The sequence below is a fragment of the Chrysemys picta genome, chromosome 5 (genome assembly GCF_011386835.1).
Source record: "Chrysemys picta bellii isolate R12L10 chromosome 5, ASM1138683v2, whole genome shotgun sequence".
Classification (NCBI taxonomy): domain Eukaryota; kingdom Metazoa; phylum Chordata; order Testudines; family Emydidae; genus Chrysemys; species Chrysemys picta.
In genome coordinates this window covers 13,803,400-13,826,452 of record NC_088795.1, presented here as the reverse complement: position 1 = coordinate 13,826,452, position 23,053 = coordinate 13,803,400, and the positions used below count along the sequence as shown (strand labels likewise).

The following is a 23,053-nucleotide window of genomic DNA, read 5'->3' as shown; positions in this document are numbered from 1 at the left end:
TTACCCAGTTTTAATTTGAAGCATTAGAAAGCTGACAGTTGGGAGGTATTTCCTACAGTTTCAAAAATAGCTTGCTTGAAGAAGTAGTTTCTTTTATTGTTATAAAAAGGACTTTTGCACATAAAACAATAAGATTTGAAATATTGGTGTGGACAGAGCTGGGCCTATTGTACGTAGCACAGAAACAATGGGTTGAACTGTGCACACACTTTATCCAGTGTGTGTTGGTAGGTATGTGGTAAGAAGGGTTAGCGCCACAGTGACAATTGGTTTTATTTATTTGGTTATAGAGGCAAGGATGTACATACCACTCAACCTACATGAAGGCCCCAGACCAGCAACATGCTTAAGCAGGTGCTGAAATTTGAGCATGTGAGAAGCCCCGCTGAAATCAATACAATTCAACAGAAGTGCCTAACGTTAAGCATGTGCTTAAGTGTGTTACTGGACTGGGATCATAGGACTCAGCCCTGCAGCTTCTCTATGTACAGAGCTCCCCTTGACCTCACTGGGATTTCAGGGGATGGAATGATTGCAGGGTTGGACCTTTAGTTTTAGCTTTTGGATTGAGTGGATCGAGTGTGAACTGGTCAGCGTGATTATGCTCCATATACAGCAGCTCAAAAAAGTTGATATGAACCACTCTCCTACACTTTGAGGAGTAGGCTGATAGCTAGAAACCCTAACACCTTGTGGTCTCTGCCAGAAGTTTTCATTTTGGTTTCCTTTTTCTTGGACTTGGATCCATCAGATTTCTGTGACCTTGAGTAACAAGGAGTCTTGATAGACGCTTCAGAACAATTTGACCCTTCGGGGGAGCGTCTCTGCTCTTTCATTGGCCAGATTTTGGAATTTTTATTTTCTCTCAGGACACATAGTTCTTTGGGTTCGTCTAGTCTCTTATCAGTTTGTAGAATAGAGCCAGTGAATTTAGCCAAATATCTCCAAGGCGTGGCTTAGAACTGCAAGCTAGCTATCAGGAAAGCAAGGACTAGGTAATAGCTGCTCATTTAGTAGAATCTGCCATATGATCTGGCTTGTAAGAAATTAAGTTTTTAAATGAATTTCAACAGATAATATAGCAATGTTAATACTGGGGTTTAAAAAAAAATTAATCCCATTTTGGGCATGCAGAAAAAACGCTTTGATACCAAGTATGATTCCAAATTGAATCAGGAGGAAGTATGTGGTGAAAGCACTGAGTGGGGACGTGGGAAAACTTGGGGGGAAAATCGCACAAAATACCAAGACAGGCATATTAATAACACAACAACACATGAGTGGGTGAGTGTCAGGCTGCCAACATTATGCCCCAATGGTTGCTTTCTAATAGCATTTTTATGCAGCACTTTTTATTCACATTGAGATGCATAGCCATGCCTACAAGCTATAGACGAGGGGCCCAATCCTGAGGCGCTCACTCAGTTTTTACTCCAGTCTTACTTAGGAAACACTTCTCTAGAGTCAAATCCTGAGCCCCTTACTCAGAGCACCATTCTCCCCTGTGTGGAAAGAGGAATTGTCATGAGTTTCCACAGTGTTTCCTTCAGGGGTGGGGTTTGTCCTTCCCCCATTGGAAGAAGCTCGGGGTTCCAGCCTCATGGTCACAGAGCGTTAGAGAGTTGCACAGGTTGGGGAGGATCCATAAGAAGTAAGCACTATCTATGTAGACACCTCTTGCCTCTGTTCTGCTGCCCAGCCCTACAAGCGCCTGCCTGCCCCTGGCCTACAAAGGTCCTGCTTCCAGCGGTCCCTGCTGCAGCTGTCCCCAGAACCCCACTTTGAGAGAAGGGAGTTCTGACAGAGTGGAAGGAAAAGCAGCGAGCAGAGTTATGATAGCATCAAGCTATATGGGTTCTTCCTGTACCTTCCTCCGACACGTAGGACTGGCCAGTGTCGGCCAGAATATTGGACTAGAAGACCACTGGTCTGATCAAGTATGATTATTTCACCCAGGCCTGAGATTTCTGAGGCAGAAGAGGGCAGCCTTTAGCTAGAGCACAGCCATACAGCACAACACTTCAGGCTTTATAGTACATTTATAGCAGTGACCCAACTGGAATCTGGCTAGAACCCTGGGCCTCACACACTTACCCTTACAAAAAGCCACTAAGGATACTTAACCACTATAAGCAACCAGTTTTACACCTTATCCAAAACAACGTGCACCTGTGGGTCAGATCCTCACTCAGTGGGTCTTGCCAATTTACACCAGCTGAGGATCTGGTCCATGGCTGTCAGTAAGAAGAACACACATCTAATCAAGAGAACGATCGGGTATATATATAGACGTTACATCTTTTTGCAGAAAGGCGTTGATGTCATGGGGAAGAAAAGCCCTGTAAACACTTAGATTAGTACTGGGATCTTTACTATGGCAGAGTGACGCTGCAACACTTTGCCCAAGGTTGGGTAACATGGAAGAATGGCACATGCATCTTAATTTCATGCTCCATTCATGCTCTGCAAATAATTATACCATGTCAGAGTTCAAAGATTGTGGTATTTACAACTCTGGCACGTTATCGTTTACTGCCCGGATAAGCAGAGTCATTCGTCTCAGACTTTGAACTACCTTTATGTGAAATGAGATTGCAGGAATATCATTATTTTAATAAACGATGGTGACTATTTACTTTCAAATGACAAATGGAATTTTCTTTGGGCGCACGGCTGAGACTGCAAACAAACATGACTCAATGAGAACTTATTTCATCTTGTATCTCAGGTAATGCATTATGGTCAGGAAACATTGTATTGATGCCTGAACAGTGGAGTTGTGAAATTTATAACCAGTGGCCTTCACACAAAGGACTTGCTCTACAAACAGACTCCATTTTGCAAGTGCAATTTCCTGTGGTCTTAGCAGTTTGAACTCTAACTATCTAATTACCAGCTAATTAGGGAGGAGCCTAAGGGATTTAGGAGTACAAGTCCCACTGAAAGTCACTGAGAATCAACACCTAACTCCCCTATGGGCTGTTTAAAATCTCTCCCTGTATGTTTAACTGCTAGCACTTTCAACCAGCATTAATTTCAGGTACAATTAATTGCGATCACCCACACACGCTGTCTGCTGAGCGAGAGAGGAGCCAACCACAGCTCCTCTCGAGGAAGGCTGGGGCTTCCCTCCTCCCTGGATTGCCACTCCCTGTGTCCAGGCAGGTGAGGTTTGTCCTGGGGGCAGGACTCAATCCCCACGCACCAGAGTAGAGTTGTCTGTGGATGAACATGCTGCTCAGCAACATGAACAAGGGAATTACAGACACTGGAGCAAGGTCACGAATAGGAGGGTCCCATTCCACACAGTTACTCCCTCTGAGCCATGAAGCACAGATATAACCACCGTCAACTTCAATCATTACCGCCCTCCCCAGTGCATTCCCCAGCACCTGGCAGACAAATTCGGACGGTTTCATGCACTTGCATGCTGGGGTGGAAGAAGCTCCCTGTGTCCTCTTCATTCATTAGCAGAGCTGTGCAGGCCCAGCCATTGCCTGAGACCCGATTTACACTTAAAAGTTTCCCAGCGTAGCTATGCTACGGTCAAACACACGTGACTGCTCCCTTAACACCCCCGAGCTATTTGTTTTGCTCCTGGCATGGCTGTTGGTATTGCTCCCTGAACCATGCCGAGATGCTCACTGAGATTTAGATCTCTGAGGAGGACTTGGCTCTTTGATTAGTTTTAAATCAGTTCTCTAATTCTAGCCCGTATTCCTATGCCCCTTTCACAGTTTGCTTCTTTGGACTGAATTCTGTCCCCTTTGTTCTTCGTTCCCCTTATGAAAAGGCAACGCATATTACCACCTGCGTGTCCGTTGATTTTATTTATCACATTATAAAGCAGATCCAAATTCAGTTACATTTTGCTTAATGCAATTTTTCCATCTGTCATGCTGACTCATCTGGGTTTAATCATTAGGGCACAGAGTATAAATTTACAGTTATAACTGTATAATGACAGGCTGAAACAGAGCAGGCCCAGGGCAAGCCCTGGGGAGATACCCTTTGAATTAAAGCCGGGTAAATTAAGGCTAGGAACTAATCTGAACCTCCGCCCAAGCACAGAAGTGAATTTGAATCAGGACATGATTGGTTTAGGTCAGTGCTCCTCCCAACTCTCCAAGAGTCCCTGGATCTTTCTGATATCCCATGAAACCCATCGTGGAGTCCCACTAAAGACCAAATCCTGGTCCTGTTGAAGTAAAAATAACTTTTCCTATTGATTGCAAGGAGTACAGGATTTGACCCATAATGAAACACCCTCTGATAGTTCAGTTGGCATCTTCAAAACTTGTGTGCTCCTGGCAGCAGACTGCTATACATTCTGGAACACCTGGGGAAAACATAACGTGTGAGGCTTGCCAGGAACAGCCAGACCTGCTGAGATCACATGCTGGACTGATTGGATGTGAATGTCAGCCAAAGAAATGGCATTTAGTGGGAGCAGTGAAAGAAGGGGCAGAGAGGAACAAGAAGCCCTGTTATTGCTGGGAGTGGTAGGAGGCAGAAGTTACTGGGTCCAGCCAGCACGTCCCTGGGCTCGTGCCACCTCCTGCAGCCCCCATTGGCCTGGAACCGCGATCCGCGGCCAGTGGGAGCCGTGATCAGCCGAACCTGCGGACGCGGCAGGTAAACAAACCGGCCCGGCCCGCCAGGGGCTTTCCCTGAACAAGCGGCGGCCCTACTTTGAGAACCACTGCTCTAGAGGACCCGCTGGCATTACCTGTGTATACACTGCATTTTCATGGTGGTGCAATTTAATGGGAGTCAAATGGCAAAGAGACGTAGCCTCCGTTTTCAAAAGCGACTCGTGATTTTGGGTGACGCACCTCAAAGGGGCCTGGTTTTCAGAAAGTCCTCGGCCTCCATCGTCAGAAAATCAAACCCCTTTAAGGGCTCAGTCTGGCACCAAAAACAGACGCATCCAAAGAACACTAGTCACTTTTGATCATTTAAGCCAATAAGTCACCGCTCTGCAACTGTGGAACTTAATATCTCCCCCTTAATATTCCCCTTTCTTTCCCCTGGCTGATCACAAATTCTTTGTCCGGTTCTAGTTCCGACACTTATCTGATCCCTCCAGCTTATACTTTGAGAAGAGGTCTGTCACTTGGAACTCTATCAAAGACTTGCTCCCTACACTGGATCATAGACACAATATGATCTGCCACAACAGCAGTATCAACCGTTTCTAACCTTATAATCAAGAGGATTAGTTTCTCGGGTCCTCCTGCCGATGCTAGCGTTTTTATTTGATCAGATTCCTGGGTTGTAACAACCATTCCTCTGAGTTTGGAAGCTAGCGGTTTTCCCCCCTCTCATTTCTCAAGTTATGGAATTTACACAGAAAACATTGGCCCAGAGCCTCAGAGGATGCAAGTCAGCATCGCTCAGTTGACTTCAGTAAAGCAGCCCCAATTTACATCAGCCGAGGAGCTGGCTCCAGTACAGTTGTTTTTCACACGATGCCGTGCTCACACACCAGGTCTGGGACTCAGGACACTGGAGTTCTATTCCTGGATTTGCCATGGGTCTGCTGTGTGACTTTGAGCAAGACACGGTGCCTCCATGTCCCCACCTGTCAAATCAGGATAACGCTACTGATCATCCGTTGGGAAGTGCTTGGAGATCCATGGATGAAAACTGCTGTATAAGATCTAGGTATCAATTTCTGTAGGTTATACATTCTGTTTTCCCAGTCGTCTGGTAGCCTTTGGGTGTCCAATCTTGTCAAGGAAACTATGCATTTCCACAAGTAAATTAATCTATGTAATTGACTCAGATTCATAGACTTTAAGGTCAGAAGGGACCATCATGATCACAGTCTGACCTCCTGCACATTGCAGGCTACAGAACCTCACCCATCCACTCCTGTAAAAGGTCCATAAAGTCTGGCTGAGTTACTGAAGTCCTCAAATCTTGATTTAAAGACTTAAAGTTACAGAGAATCCACCATTTACTCTAATTCAAACCCGCAAGTGACCCACGCCTCAGGCTGCAGAGGAAGGCAATGCCCCCTCTGCAGGGTAGCTGCTGATCTAACCTGGGGCAAAATTACTTCCTGACCCCATATAGCGATCAGTTAGACCCTGAGCAAGTGGGTGAAACCCACCAGCCAGACACCTGTAAAGGAATCTGTGTAGTAACTCAGAAACCTTCCTATCTAGTGTCCCATCTCCAGCTGTTGCAGATATTTGCTGATAACGGACATGGATGGGCCGTATGCCATTGTAGGCAACCTCATCATACCATCCCCTCCATACATTTATCAAGCTCAGTCTTGAAACAACTTAGGTTTTTTGCTTCCTTGGAAGGCTGTTCCAGAACTTCACTCCTCTGCTGGTCAGAAACCATTGTGTAATTTCAAGCCCAAATGTGTTGATGGCCAGTTTATATCCATTTGTTCTTGTCCACATTGGTGCTTAACTTAAAATCACTCCTCTCCTTCGCTGGTATCTATCCCTCTGATGTATTAATAGAGAGCAATCATATCGCCCCTCAGCCTTTGTTTTGTTAGGCTAACCAAGCCAAGTTCCTCAAGTCTCCTCTCATAAGGCAGATAATGATTGGATACAATATATGGTACTTCACTAACTTGGGACTTATCGGGTGTGGTGAATGCAAGTGAATTTAGAACTTTTCATATGGCCTTTTAACCAGTTATATTCTAATTCTCCCCAGTCCCCGCAGAACTGTGAAAAATCCATTACATTTGTCAGCAGTGAGTCCCAGGAAGGATCCCCCTGGTCACAGTGAAAGCCGATTGCATAGAACTGGTTGAAATCCACACATATTTGTGTCATCAGCAAATCTCCTGTAAGTCGTTTAGTTGCTCAGTCACTGTAAAATATGGGGATTAGAACAGAAAGTAGAAGATTAGATGAGAAACTGCAAATGTCAAGACTATAGTCTTGTGCATAACCCCAATGATGCCCTGACCTCCCCTAACCCCGCAATGGGACTAGCAGAGACAGGACCCTCCTGTAATGTGTTGAAGTTGAAATCCAGTTTGCATGTCATTTGTGGCCGTTGACTAACTTTAGAAGGGGCTAAAGTCCCTCTCCCAGAAGAAGCCAGGTAAGCCAGATAGGTACAAAATATATACCCAGCTTTTAAGACAACACAAAGAATTCTTTATGTATCCAGCACTTCTAAAATATAGCGTCTGATTCCTTGTGGAGTCATTTACAGCTGCACTGATGTGTGCTATTGGCATTTGGATAGTGTTGTACATTCATTTTTGCCCTGGTGTAACTGACGCCGCAAGAGGCAATTGGGAGGAGAATCAGGCCCACAGAGCGCTTTCGCTTAACAGCCAGGCCCTCTTGTTCCTTGATCTTCCCAGCAGTCCAATCCATGGGCTCCCTTTCATCTCCTGCTTCCTTGCCTCAGGGACAGGCAGTCACATGGGGAATAGAACTTCTGCTGCTGCTCCTGCTTAAAGACGCAATGCACTGCTGGCCCAAGTCTCACGCTCCTTCGTTCAGCTGACACCAGTGAGGCAGACAGACCTTGTGATCTGAGTGAGAACACTCGTGAAAAGAGGAGAGGGGATGGGTTTGATCTCTGGTCTAAGATAAGAGCTGTCCATCATGAGAAGCCTTTACGCATCCCTGCAGACATGCTTTGTATGTTGATCACTTGATAGGGTCTAAGAGCTGCGAGGCCTATGTGTATGCGGCAAAACAATTGCAGACCAGGTTTCTATAAAAAATTGAGAGCAGCATGGCAAAGGAACCAGCCTCTCTCCTCGGTATCCACAGGCATGAGCTCAAACTCTGTTCTAAGCACACACCTATAAGAATCTTGAGAACCACCCCCAGCGCTTGGGTTTGCAGTGCTGGCCCCAAAAGGGGCCTGCCTGGAGAACAGCTTCGGGCTGATGAGCTTGCTTTCTAAGAGCCAGTATTCCACATTTTGTTTTACCCTACCCACAGGGGACGAGAAGGCAGCAGACATGGCCCCCAAGAAAGTTGGTGCTGTCCTGGTGGACCTGTCAGCTGCATACGATGCAGTTTGGAGCTGACTGCCAAGTTGTTGCAAGTATTTGTTGTCAGTCCATGGTGTGGTTCATCGTGGAAATAATAATGAATCAGAGCTTCATCTTGCAAGCTGGAAACAAAACCAGCCAGCTTAGGCATCTCTAATGGACTCCCACAAGGACCCATTCTAGCTGCTTTTCCCTTTCAACATATATACTTATGACCTACCAACAACAAGGCCAATAAGTACATATATGCAGGTGACATCTGTCTTGCTGATGTGGATAATGATCTACATATACTGAAGGGTCACTCAGCCAGGACATAAATGTTCTGGCCACTTACCTTTTCAGTGGAGACACATTAAGTGAGTCTAAGATGGTGGCCACAACCTTCCAGCTGAACTAACTCCCTTTCCAGCCAGTTGCCACTTATTTTGGAGTCAAACTGGACTGTAATCTAATATACTGCTTGCATCTAGCGCACTTAAAGAAAAAGATCATTGCCCGCACTGCCTTGGATCTAGAAGCTAGCAGGAACCTCCCGGGGAGCAGAGGCAAATGTTCTATGAATCTCAATCCTGGTGCTGGTATTCGCTCCAATGGAATATTGGGCAGCAGTTTAGGGCAGAAGTTAGCATATTTATCGTGTTGATTCAGAACTGAACACAGCCACCCCTATCACAAATGGTTGCCTTAGCCACACATAAATAGATGTTAATGTGTGTTGGCTCGTATAGCGCCTCCAAAAGTTTGATGAGATGCCATCATCCTAAAAACTGTCTGGAGGGCTATCAATGGATTCAACCAACCTGCTGTCCACAATGCTGACAATGGATCCAACAGGGGCAAATAAGCAACCCACACTTCCTACACGAAGATCAGCCCAGTGCCAGAAGAAAACACCTACACCTGCAGTGCCTATTGACCTGCCATGCTGACTTCACCACAGCCTTTTGCATTGGCCATTCATTTCCAGTGCTGCCAGTCTCAGATGACCAATGGCGTATCAGGGCCATGTCCTAGCAGAGTGTCAGAGACCCAGGGACAGAGAGGCAAACTTGCTGACGAGCTTCAGAAGCCCTAATTTACACCCACTGGTTTGCAACCTGGGATGCAGATGCTGGACATGGCTTAACGGGCTGCTGTCTGGAACTGCCAAAGTAGCTACCACCATGTAGAAATTTGGCTTAGCCCAGTCTTCACAGTGTGTTGCAGGGCAGCCATGCAGCCAGTCACACATGATGGAAGAGTGCACAGTTGGAAGATTGGCAGGTGGACGGCCACACCTTGCTACCCTTGATGATGCAGCAGCTAGATGGCTGAACAATCTAGATATTGGCATGTGATGCAAATGAAAGAAGAAGATCTATAAAACATTCTCATTGGTCATGAAGTAGCTGTATGGCTGTTGGACAATGTAATAGCTCAAGCATGTGTACAGACGATGGATGGGGCAGGAACTGATAAAACATCCAAGCTGCCAAATACGCACAGTACAGGAAGGGGACTATTGACAAAGTCGCAGGCTACAGTGCACATGTTATCCCATTTTGCTGCTGGCCTCCATGTTGGGACCTTACCTCTAGAGCATGAAGAGGAGAAAGGTTTTGAGGCCTGGCTTACCTGAACTTGTTAACACACCAATGCCCCTTCTAAAAGCTGCTCTAAAGCACGGACTCAAGGACTAATGCTTACTACAGTGTTTGGCTACTGCTATAGGCTACCTGTCTATTGTGACGTATAAGGGTATGTCTGAGAGCAGGGGCTACCTGTGGCCTGTTTCTTTACTGCATTTACAAATGGAAGGTGCAGACATATTGTTGTGTTACAGGTTTTGATAAAGGGAAGTCTTTTGGATTTGTCTAGTTCGTTATGATGGATTTACCATCCCATTAAACGCTAATTTCCCACCACACATTTCAACCCCTGGACCACACTGGCCGATGAAGCTAAGGGACATTTGACTCTGCTTGTCTTATACACAAAGACTTTTTCTTTTAGAAAATGTTAGAGATAGACTCAAGCCACAAAACCCTGGGTCTGGACTTTGAATTGCCCCCAAAATCTGGGGGTTTCAGAATCAGATCGTGTTTTGGGCCCTGCTTGAGAAAATATGCCCTTATATAATACATTTGTCCAAACGCTGGTGAGTGCCAACTGGGGTTGGATTAGTATTTAACTTTCTCAAAGTAAAGTGCTTATCTTATTGCCAAGTGAAAACAACAAGCAATGGATTAGCAGTAAAGAGACAGCTCTAACAGAGGAAATCTACCACCATCTAGTGGACAAATCGAGGATATTACAAAGCTAACAGGATGCCTCTGGGATAGGGGCATTGTTGTTGGAACTAATGAGTTTCCTTAAGTGATGGCTCTTATCTAATTTGGCTTTATTAGTTATCTCTAGGGCTGTCGATTAATCACAGTTAACGCATGCAATTAACTCAAAAAAATTAACTGCATTAAAAAAATTAAACATGATTAATCGCACTGTTAAACAATAAAATACCAACTGAAATTTATTAAATATTTTTGGATGTTTTTCTACATTTTCAAATATATTGATTTCTATTAAAACACAGAATACAAAGTGTACACTGCTCAATTTATATTATTATTTTTATTACAAATATTTGCACTGTAAAAATGATAAAAGAAATAGTATTTTTCAACTTACCTCAGACAAGTACTGTAGTGCAATCTCTTTATCGTAAAAGTGTAATTTACAAATGTAGATTTTTTTGTTACATAACTGCACTCAAAAAAACCAAAACAATGTAAAACTTTAGAGCCTACAAGTCCACTCAGTCCTACTTCTTGTTCAGCCAATCCCTAAGACAAACAAGTTTGTTTACATTTACGGGAGATAACGCTGTCTGCTTCTTATTTACAATGTTACCTGAAAGTGAGAACGGGGGTTCGCATGGGCACTTTTGTAGCCAGTGTTGCAAGGTATTTACGTGTCAGATATGCTAAACATTCGTATACCCCTTCATGCTTCTGCCACCATTCCAGGGGACATGCTTCCATGTTGATGATGTGTGTTAATTAAATTTGTGAACTCCTTGCAAGAGAACTGTATTTCTCCTGTTCTGTTTTACCCACATTCTGCCATATATTTCATGTCATAGCAGTGTCAGATGATGACCCAGCACATCTTTGTTTTAAGAACACTTTCACAGCAGATTTGACAAAACGCAAAGAAGGTACCAATGTGAGATTTCTAAAAAATAGCTACAGCATTCGACCCAAGGTTTAAGAATCTCAAGTGCCTTCCAAAAATCTGAGAGGGACAAGGTGTGGAGTATGGTTTCAGAAGTCTTAAAAGAGCAATACTCCGATGTGGAAACTACAGAACCCAAACCACCAAAAAAGTAAATCAACCTTCTGCTGGTGGCATCTGACTCAGATGATGAACATGAACATGGATCAGTCCGCACTGCTTTGTATTGTTATCAAACAGAACCTGTCATCAGTATGGATGCATGTCCTCTGGAATGGTGGTTGAAGCATGAAGGGACATATGAATCTTTAGTGCATCTGGCATGTAAATATCTTGCGATGCCGGTTTCAACAGTGCCATGCAAATGCCTGTTCTCACTTTCAGGTGACATTGTAAACAAGAAGTGGGAAGCATTATCTCCTGCAAATTGTAACCAAACTTGTTTGTCTGAGTGATTGGCTGAAGTAGGACAGAGTGGACTGGCAGGCTCTAAAGTTTTACATTGTTTTATTTTGGAATGCGGTTATTTTTTATACATAATTCTACATTTGTAAGTTTAATTTTCATGATAAAGAGACTGCACTACAGTACTTGTATTAGGTGAATTGAAATATACTATTTCTTTTGTTTTTTACAGTGCAAGGATTTGTAATAAAAATAAATATAAAGTGAGCACTGTACACTTTGTATTCTGTGTTGTAATTGAAATAATATATTTGAAAATGTAGAAAACATCAAAAAATATTTAAATAAATGGTATTCTATTATTGTTTAACAGCGTGATTAATCGCGCAATTAATTGCGATTAATTTTTTTTAATCTCTTGACAGCCCTAGTTATCTTGGATGGAGTTTCCTTATCTAGTGGTTGAACTGATAGTGGAGCAGTTGTCTAGTGGGGGAGAGCATGGGAAAGGCAAACCTGAGCTCTTCAGGTTGTCATAAAGGCCAACTACATCCCTTGCACGGGAAATAAATCGTTTTTAGAAAGATAGCTAGATCTCTCACGTACCCTCTAGTAACCAGCCTGTCCTCTGCGTCAAGGTCAGTTGTCGGCATGGAATCCATTGCGGAATGCAAAGTGCCTTTTCATTCCCCTGCAAAATGGAAATGATCTAACAGAACAGACACTGATTGGTAATGCTGGTGTTTTTCAAATTAACTGGCAGGTTTGGAAAGGGACAGCTTATTTTACAAAGCCTTCAAGGCGATGTGAAAGGGGGTGGGTAGAAGCTGAACTGGAACCCATTGGAAAGGCTTCTGTTAGCCCTAAAAACTGATTATATTGGGAGGGGCTGCTGATCAGGCAGGGGCGGCTCCAGGCACCAGTGCAGTAAGCGCGTGCCTGGGGTGGCAAGCCGCGGGGGGCGGCGTGCCGGGCGCTGTGAGGGCGGCAGTCAGGCGGCCTTCGGCGGCATGCCTGTGGGAGGTCCACTGGCGGCCAGTCCCGCGGTTTCGACTGCAAGTGCTCTGAAGCCACGGGACTGGCAGACCACCCACAGAAACGCCGCCGAATCCGTGTGACTGCGGACCGCCCGCAGGCATGCTGCCGAAGCCCGACTGACTGCCGTGCTTGGGGTGGCAAAAAACATAGAGCCGCCCCTGTGATCAGGTCATTTACCAGATTACTGCCTTTGCAGTCTCCTGGACACTGCTTTCTTCCGTTGGGTTAATGTGCTGTGGCTCCCACGATAGCCCTGCGTTCTCAAACTTAAAAAATAAAAAAACTCTTAATTTTAAATGTAAGCAGGACACGGTGGGATCATGGGACTTTGCCTGACAATTTCTTGGCTTTTGCTCTGCTATTCCTAGTGAGAGAGACACTGCACAGGACCAGGCAGAGACTGTGGGGTTAAAGGGTGGGCCTAGCAAGTGTTTAAGCATGTTTGTAACTTTAAGCACCCAAGTGCCTGCTTTGAAGTCAGTGCTAAGTTAAGTCCATTGCTAGGGTCCATTCTTCATGCTTCTCTGGGTGCTCACAAGTTTTTCTGTCACTCTCAGCTCTTGCCTGGTTTTTCCTGTCTCAGGATAAAACCAAGCCATGCTTTGCCCTTGGAATGGGCACTCATGCTACTTCAGGGTTTCCGGGGTATGTCCTCATTCAGGGCTGATGGGTAGGCACCTCTGGAACGTCAGTGCTTTTGGATAAAGGGGTAACATATTATGGCCAATTTTTCCAAGCTTTGGGGGGCACCTAAACACGTGGCTTGATTTTCAGGGGTGCAGCCCACCCACAACGGCCAGAGCAGTCAGTGGAGCTTCCCTGAGTTACACCCGCTGATGATCCGGCATTATGTTTATGCCACCGTCTCTTATTATCTTGTGATAATGTCCTGGGGAGGGGCACCGTGAGCACATCATCTCCCTTTCCATTAATAAAAGCCCTTCTCAGGGCTATATGATGGGAGCAATCTGATGACTATGTAGTCAGCCACACCTCCCAGTGTTAGCCATTTTAGGGCTAACAAAAGCCCCTCCCAGGGAGTCCTGCTCAGGCCCATTGAAGAGCTGTGGCTCTTTGTGCCAGCAGAGAGAAATGCACAGCGTCAGCCAAGCAGTTGGAGAGTGGAGAGGAGCGGACTTACCCCTGTGGCGCCTCCTGCTGGTCATCCATGGGAATTAGCTCTTCCAGCATCCTGGAGCACCCTCTGCAGGCCGGTGGTCCACCTGTCCTCTGGCCCCCATGTCCCTCCGTGGACCATGGTGCCCTTGTACCTGGGGTGCTGCCCCCTGGCAGTAACCCCTCAGTCTTAGGGTCTCCTCTCCTCAGGGAACCCCCACCCACTATCCCCACCTCACCTCAGTATAAAGCTACTGCCAGTCATCAGCTAGCCCCATGCCTTGGGGCAGACTGCAGTATCAGCCTACTCATCACTGGCAAGGTTGGGTTTGGACCTGCTGCCTTGGCCTACCCCTGGGCTGCCCTCTGCAACCCCCAGTACCCCTTGGCCTCTGCTAGGCCACAGCCGGGGGCTTTCCAGGTTGGAGCTGCCCAGCCTGTCCCCAGCCCTGCTCCACTCAGGTACTCTGTCTCTAGCTCCCTGCAGCCAGGCCCTTCTCCCTCTGAAGGCAGAGAGACTGCTTGGCCTCTGGCTCCCAGCCTTTTTATATAGGGCCAGCTGAGGCCTGATTGGAGTGTGGCCCAACTGCAGCTGCTTCCCAATCAGCCCAGCTTAGCAGCTGTCAGCCACAACCTTCCCCCAGGGCTGTTTTAAGCCCTTCAGGGCAGGAGCGGGGTAACCACCCCGCTACCGAGAGGAACAAGTCAAAGGTTAAAATACACCGCAGACCCTTATGGCTCACTGTTGGAGTGCGTGGCTGTCCCTGCTGTCAGCCTTGGAGGGAGGCCACAACTCCTCGCGGTCTCGTTCCTAAGAAGGCAGTCTGGAAAAGTGGGAAATTAGCTGTCTCTGGCGCCCAGGCCCTCTGACCGGGCTGGGCCCTAGTCAGGCTCTGGGGCTCAAGCCCTCAGGCCAGGGGTAGCCCCAAACAGTCTAGGGCTCTGGCCCTCAGGCAGGACGGAGCAGTCAATAGTCTGGGAGCCAAGCTCTCAGTCAGGATGGGGCACCAAACAGTCTGCGGGGGCTCAGGCCTCAGGCAAGGCAGAGCACTAAACAGTCTATGGGGGCCCAGACCCTTCGGCGGGGCGGGGCGGGGCGGGGCACCACGCAGTCTAAGGCTCCAGCCTGCAGGCAGGGCAGAGCAGTACAGGGTCTAGCGTCCTAACTTTGGTGGATGGTAGATTAACACAGGCCTCCTGGCCTAAGGTGGTGGTCACGCCCCCCGTGCTACACTCACCATGAATTCTATCCTGGGCTAACTTGAGGGCTGACCTTTCCTTTCAAGGGGTCATTTGATAGTCAACCAATTCTGGCTGGGGACTTTAAATAGGCCTTACCTCTTACTACGTGAATCGTGTTTGGGCAGATTTTGGAAGAAGTTCTATTTTAACTACTGACGGTTGATAACGTTTTATGTTTCAAAACACTGCCAGTGTCTTCCATTTGTCATCTGGTGACGCTCAACGTTTCTTGGGGCCTTGAGCCTTGGTTTGGACAATGCCATGGTCAATTCTTGAGTCTGTGGCATCTTCTTAAATTGGGTGGGTACCATTACATGGCTCATATTCAATATAAAGTGTCCATGCACCTGCTTTCATATGGAAGATCCCATGAGAGGACTGTTAAGGATAACATAGTACTTCTGCGATGTCCATGTAATGTATGTGCTCTGAGCAAACCGTATCTACTAACTGACTTATCTGCGAAGTAGATAAAATAAGTGCAACCCACCCAGTTTGATAACTGTATAGGGAGCATAAGTTCGCATTAATAGCTCCTCACTTTTCCAATGTGGATTTTCCTCTTTCTTAAAGCGTAAGTGCCATCTGTTGGCGATGTGGTGCATTATTCTGGATAGTTTTAAGGGCCAGATTTCATTTGCAATTTTTTTCCTGGAAATTGTACACACACACTCCTTCACCCAGGGCCGCCCAGAGGATTCAGGGGGCCTGGGGCAAAGCAATTTCGGGGGCCCCTTCCATAAAAAAAAGTTGCAATACTATAGAATACTATATTCTCGTGGGGGCCCCTGCGGGGCCTGGGGCAAATTGCCCCACTTGCCCCCCCCCGGGCGGCCCTGCCTTCACCCTGAACATTTTGATTGGTCTTTTGAGACTTTGGCCCTAAGTTTGCTTTAATGGATGAGGAAATGCTTAAGTGATTACCCGTGGACACAGGTAGGCAAACTCGAGAAGTCTGGGCTGGAGCTCTGCTGTTGTCCACAAAATTTGGCAGCCCTACACCTGCATTTATGTCCATTCTCTGCAGCTAGGCTTGTGGCTAGATGTGGTTGAATGATCTGCGGTGAGTAAAATACCCAATGAATTAGTCCTTTGTCCATGAGCAGTTTGTGATTTGTTTTAAATGGTTTGTTTATTTGCCATTATCTGACAAATAGTTTGTGCAAAAAGAAGTTCAGCAACCAGAAGTTCCCTGTTACAAATCTCAGTGCCACCAAGTGCCACCTCACAGTATAGTGGGACATTGCAGCCTCAGTTTCCCCTTCTCTTTTGTGACTCCACTCAGCCACAAATGCCTTCCAGACTGCTTCAATGACTTAGTCCAATGCCTTCCAGGGTACCAGTGTCCACAGGCCTCACGCTCAGGCCTATCAGTACTTCTTCCTCCCTGTCACTACTTCTCCCCCACTCCCAATCAGGACACACCACATTCCTTCTTCCCCTTGACTCAAGGGGTCCTCTATAGCCTCTCATTAGGGTCTGTGCATAGTCCTCTTTGTTCCCCCCTTAGCTCCAGAAGTCCACAATAGTCCCGCGCAATCCCCTGGCCCTCTTAGTTGGCCGCTAGACCTGGGCTAACTCAGACTCCTTCTCCACACCCTTACCAAGAGAGACCTGACAGCTGCAGATGCTTTCCCTTAGTTCTTCCAGCAGGAGAGTCTCTGCTGTCCCCTGACTCATTTCCTCAGGCAGCCCAGTAGAAAGGGCTTTGGCTCTCAGGAAAGAGTTGTCAGCCCACACTCCTTCACTCACCCCCTTACTGCTGGGCTTTCTTCCTCTGCAGTCCGACACCCTGTTCAACCGTGGTGGGGTGGGGCTGGCCAGCCACATACCCCTGGGCCCGGGCCTTAAAAGGGGCAGGCTGCCCTGTTACATTCCCATCTGCCATGGTCAATCCACTGCTTTATGACTGCTTTGCAATGGTGGGACAGCACAAAACAGGTCACGTCCTGCTAGGGATCGGTTTCAGAAAGTCTAATGGGAACTCAGTACTGTACGGCTCCTTGACCGGCATTGGTTGCTGTAGCAATTAATATGTACATGTTTCAGAATACAGGCTGAGCTTCCTTCCTGACACTGAATTAGCTCTGTCCATCAGTAGGGCACCTTCCTCTTGTGGTGTCTCACTCTCCGTCACTGCTCCACTGTCTCTGCTATCTGTACCCCGACTCCGTTGTCTCCCCACTTCCGGGGGAACCGGCAGTCCTTCGCCCGGCCTTTCGCCACAGTGGCAAACTGCAGCCCCTAGTCCAGCCCCTTGCTCAGGGGCAAACTGCAGTCCTTTGGCTGGCCACTTCCTTCGGCAGCCAATGGGGCAAAGGGGAGGGGGGGGCCCAGGCCCACCCGCGACTCTGGGCCCCGACCCAGGAACCCTATAGCCGGCAGCCGCTCACTGCCTCTCCTTCCCCTCTGCCGCTACCTGCTTTCTCTGGGCCACTTCCCCATAGCCCCAGCACTACTCGGCCCCTGTATCAAGGCTGCAGTCTGTGAGCCAGCCAGGCTGGAGCTCTGCTTGCTCCCCTGACCCTGCCCAGCACTGCTCTGTCCCAGGTACTTCTCCCTCAAGCTCCAGGGAGAGACTGAGCTCCTCTCTGCCCTGCAGCCCTTCTTATAGGGCCCAGCCTGGCCCTGATTGGTGGCTTCTAAGCCTCTGATTGGCTGGGTTCTGTGCCACCACTTCAAGGGCTGCTATTAACCCTTTGCCAGAAAGTGAGTGGCAGCTGCCCCGTCACACGCTCTGTTTTCCCTTGAGTTGTTAAAATAAAAAATGGTTTTCCATGACAAAAGTTCTGGTGAAAGCTGGAATGGAAACTGGAAAGAGAACTTCTGTCCTCAGTTGGGTCAGATCATCAGCTGGTATAAATGGGGGTAGCTCCACTGAAGTCAGGGATCTGCTGTATAGCAGTGGGGATCTGGTCCAATCTAACTGAAAAGAGACTTCATCTCAGGGCAAGTCTTCACTACGGGGGGGTCGATTTAAGATACGCAAATTCAGCTATGCGAATAGCGTAGCTGAATTCGACCTATCGGAGCCGACTTACCCCACTGTGAGGACGGCGGCAAAATCGACCTCCGCAGCTCCCCGTCGACGGCGCTTACTCCCACCTCCGCTGGTGGAGTAAGAGCGTTGATTCAGGGATCGATTGTCGCGTCCCAACAAGACGCGATAATTCGATCCCCGAGCGATCGATTTCTACCCGCCGATTCAGGCGGGTAGTGTAGACCTAGCCTCAGTGTTTGCAAGTATGGATTTTCCATTTAAACATGCCCCTGTGTTAACCTGATCACCTGCAAGGAGGTGCTCATGAAGCCTTTATTGAGGGTGCAATATACACTGGTCACATTGCTGTAGTAATAGATAAGAGGCCGTGAGATTGATTCAAGCTCTTAGTTCTTGTGACTCAGGAAAAGCAGAGGTCCTCATGCATCACCATGAATGGAGGATCATTCTTCCTTTTAATTGCTGTTTTCACTTTGTGCCTACAAAGGTGAAACAATTACCAAAGGTTATGATGTTTACAGAAATGAGTAATCCAAAGGAATTCATTAAGTGTTCTGTTTCTCTCACGTAACCTGGACTGCAGTGTTGTAGGGCTGAAAGGAACTTGCTGGTACAGTTTGCTGGGTAAAGTGTAAAAAGGATTTCCATGTATCAAATATACGTTGCTTAGTTCTGTAAAAGGCCCATGAAACATTGCATGAAGGGGAGAAATAGTCAAAGGGATCAGTGGAAGCTAGACATGCAACTCCTCCTGAAATTTACTGGGATTTGGGTGCCTAACTCCCATTGGCAGCTTTGAGAATCCCAGCCTGAAACGTCAGCTGCCAATTTTGAGAATTGATTTATTAACAATGGAGAGTGTGGCATGTTTACCTCTCATTTCAAAAACTGTCACCCTCATAGAGAAAGTTAGGTTCTATTCCCGGCTGTTCTGCTCTGCAACCTTGGGCCAGTCACTTACCCTCTCTATCCCCATTGGTAAAAATTATACACCTCCTTCTCCTCCTCTTTGGTTACAAAGGCTTTGAAACCTCTGGATGAAAGATTGAACAAACACTAGTAAAGATCAGTAAAGGTGCTAATCATTGCTTTTAAATCCGGATTAAGTCTAGCTTCTAAACCAGGATCAAAGCAGGCTAGAAATTCTTTCTGCTGTTGGTTTTTTCCAATGTTAGCTTATCAGTCAAACTAAACAAATGATCAAAATAATTATAAGGCAGACATTGAGCTGAGCCATGATGTTTGGATTAGGATACAAACTTCCCCAAAGTATGGGTGCGTTAGGAGCAGGGGTTAAGTTTGGGCCGATCTCAAGTAAAATAGTGACTGGAACAAAGAATAACGGTTGTTTTTCTCCAACATGCAATCACATAGACTGAGGTGGAAAGAATGATTATTACGTTCTAAGTAACTCAACCAGTCAATTGATTGGATGACTCTTGACTCAAAATGCTTCCTGGCAAACTCTGCATTCTGTCAGCAAAATGATCAAAAGAAAAAAAATATCAGAACTGGTTTTTTTGTGTTTATACAAGGAACAATATGACCCAAGCACATTGTTTATGTTATGTCCCTTTCAGAACATAAATGTTAAGTCTTAAAAATAATACAGTCCTGTGAAGAAATACATTTGGTGAAGACAGGAAAGATCTTGATTCAAGTCAGGATTGTGACAGAACAACAACGATGGTTATTCCTCAGCTGATGTAAATTGGTAGAACCCTATTGAATTATATGGAGCTACAGTGATTTACACCAGCTTGAGGATCTGACCCCATAGATCAGTTTCCTCTTTAGCATTACCCTCACTATGTCTTCATGGCAGACTTCACTTAAGTTACGTACACTTCAGTTACTGGTCTTGAGTTATCCTAGCTTGAGTGAGAATGGCCACACTGAAATAATACTTGAGTTGCTGCATCCAGGGTGGCACTGTATTCATTGACATGAGGTACGAAGACTTCTAGGGCACATCCCATGCTTCTTAGCACTTGCAGTAAGCTGAGCCACTCTATGAATTCTCTCCCAACGAATTGTGGAAGAACGTTGTGTATGGACAGGATTTGAGTTATGTGCAGCACACAAGTTATAACTCTAGTTAGCTTCTGCAGTGCTCTGTTGTGACTGTCCTTCCCCGACTCCCAGGTGCCCTGGGCGAATGTATTGCGGTTCACCAGTGCGGTTCACCAGCACTGAAGGAGAGGCAGGATTAAGCTCCCACTCCAAATCACACTCCCCTTGCTCAACCCAAGTCCTCGAGTTTAGCTGCCAGGGGCCTTCAGTGTTGGTGGGGGATGGGACAGGGCTTATTCCTTAGTGATACATACTAAACCACATAATGTGTACTCAATGTTCATACATTTTTAAATCTCAAACTATAATGACTAAGCCTAAAAGCGGATTTTAAAAAATCACACTAATTGCACTAAACACCATTCCAAGGCAAGCAATTCATTTACTGTGCTCTCTAATTCTCCCAATCTGTGTAAAGACCTGACAAATAGCAGCAGGCAGTTTCAGTCTTCAGCAGTCCTGTCCTTGTCCCACAGAGCATTTACCAATTAAAACCCGCACTATAAACTGCCTGCATACAAAGTCCATGTTGGATTTGACACCTACCTAGGGAGGTTTTTTTTTGTTTGCATTTCCACAGCTAGATCAACGTGCAGGAATCGTGGTCACATGTGTGTCCAACTTCAGCGTTAATCTGAAAATGAGGCAAAAGATTCCATTATTATTCTGTAGCCTATTTAAAAAGCAATAAAGGACTGTTGGAAGGAGAGGCTAGGTCCACACTACCCGCCTGATTCGGCGGGTAGAGATCGATCTTCTGGGATCGATTTATCGCATCTCATCTGTACGCGATAAATCGATCCCAGAAGCGCTCCCCCGTCGACTGCAGAACTCCTGCTCGCCGAGAGGAGGAAGCGCTGTTGACGGGGGAGCTTGCCTGCGCCACGTGGACCCGCGGTAAGTAAACTTAGTTCGATTTAGGAAACGTTGACTTCAGCCACGCTATTCTCATAGCTGAAGTTGCGTTTCCTAGATCAATCCCCCGCCCCAGTGTGGACCAAGCCAGACTCTTGGTTGTGATGGAATTTGATAGTAGACTCTGGATGAAATTCACTCCTCTGTAGAGCCCAGCGCCAGGCCTATGTGTCACTTAACTCCCATTTAAGCTCTATTTTGAGGGAAGTAAGCGGTGCCTATGTGAGGTACTGGCCCTCTTGATTGGGCAATATCATGCTCTATGAACAAAATGGATGATCTGCCTGACTAGTGACCTTCTATTCTAGTACTGGAAGAAGGTAGGCCTTGTGGTTAAGGAACTGGCTTGGCGCTCAGGAAATCCAGGGTCTACTTCTTGTGTGCCCTTGGGTATGTTAGTTTCATCTTTCTGTTTTGCAGTTCCCCATCTGTAAATTGGAAATAATAATACCTTCCCCCCCCCCCCCCCGCTAGCTTTTGTCTAGTTAGATTATAGGATGCAGCCTTTAATAACCCAGAGCCTCAGCGTCCTGGTGTGACAGCAATAGATGTGCGAAAGGAGCAAATACTGATCAGCTCCACTTGTGGTTTTTGACAGACTGTTTTGGAAAGAGAAACATAGAACCTGTCTCTGTCCCTCACTGTGAGGCTCTACTAGCAGAAAATGAACCACAGTGTTAGTTTGCATCCCATGCTCACTGGGGAAGCATAAATGCATCCGAGGCAATTATCCACCTACAGAGCATGTAACAAAGAGGACGGATGGTTATAGCTATTAGAAGAAATGCTTATATTTATTCAAAGTGATTTTAATACTGTGTATTCTTAACAGGAAATCCTACACAAAACAGACTGACTGACAATGAGGAGAATCGTTTATTCTGAGCACGCTTCTATTGTTATAGAGCATCAGAAAAGTGCAACAGAGCTACACAAACACAGAAGAGAGGAGATCCAAGCACCCAAGTGTTTACAATCTAACTCAGCTAATGACGCTTCGCAGAACACTGGTTCAAACACAAGGGGACATGGAGACCTCACCAGTGATTGGATTAGGTGGTAAGGCATCCCCTTACACAACAACTGCACAGGCTGTCTGGGTCACAGTACAGTGAGGAGAACAGCTTTGCTACCTCCCTTCCTAAGCAGGTGAGCAGGGAGACCCTTGAATCTGCCCAACCGGAGCAGCTCAGCAGACGCAGAAGGGAAATAATTTACTATTGGCATTGATCACTCACAGATTACTTCCCTGTCCACCCCGGCCCCTTTCCACCTGAGCCAAAGGAGGGAACCAGGAAATGAATTGTGACTCTCCATCACAATTCACTGCCTGGTGTGCTCACAGGACAGCACAGCTATTGGGTGCCCTGTGCTCAGGGCAGATAAGTAGTCGTTACTTACGAGGCCATAGTTTGGCCAAAAAAGTAATAAGGGAAAAAGCTGTCAGGAAAACCAAAGTACTCTCTGAGAATGCAGGGAGATTTAGAAACACTACTATATAACAGAAACAGACCCAACCACACACTAGACCCTAAAATAAAGCCCATTCTCTTGCTCATAACAATTGTATATTTTAAAGCTCCTAAAAATTGCTCTTTTAGCTAGCTACAGCGTTTGGGTCTATATGATTTTACAAGTCAGACGTACCAGGGAAAGGCATCCTATTAAAAAAACACACACGCCCCAACCAATGGAGAGTAACTTAGGCCTGTGTTTCATGTGTATGGGGAAGAAGTGGCAATCCAGTGCTAAATTTCAGCTCCTACGTGAAAGGACTGTGGAAGTCCTCCTGTCAGACTGGATACTCATCAATACCCAGACAATTTTAAATGGTTGCCAAGAAGACAAAAAAAAAAGCCATAAAACAAAAAGAGGCAGAAAAAGTAATTTTTTAGCAGTATGAATTAGGGAATAGAAGGGAAATTGGTTGGCAACTTCCTACTAAATCAAAGACATGCGAAAGTGATCACAGGAAGGAGAACTCCAGGAGAGGGCCATGAGGATACACACATGGAAAAATGATCAACCAAAAGGACTTTATAAACCGCTCA

At 46.4% G+C, this 23,053-nt stretch overlaps 1 protein-coding gene across 1 annotated transcript in view; it reads right to left on the bottom strand.

Moving 5' to 3' along the window:
• Nucleotides 1-18,288: 18,288 nt before the first annotated feature.
• GC (GC vitamin D binding protein) overlaps nucleotides 18,289-23,053 on the bottom strand; it is a 43,312-nt gene continuing 38,547 nt past the window's right edge. Inside the window, exons 12-13 of the mRNA XM_024108425.3 lie at nucleotides 20,634-20,721; nucleotides 18,289-18,493 (exon numbers count right to left, since the gene is read on the bottom strand). Of these exons, the coding sequence (XP_023964193.1) occupies nucleotides 20,668-20,721 (54 nt within the window). The 3' untranslated portion in view covers nucleotides 18,289-18,493; nucleotides 20,634-20,667. The remainder of the gene's footprint in view (nucleotides 18,494-20,633; nucleotides 20,722-23,053) is intronic.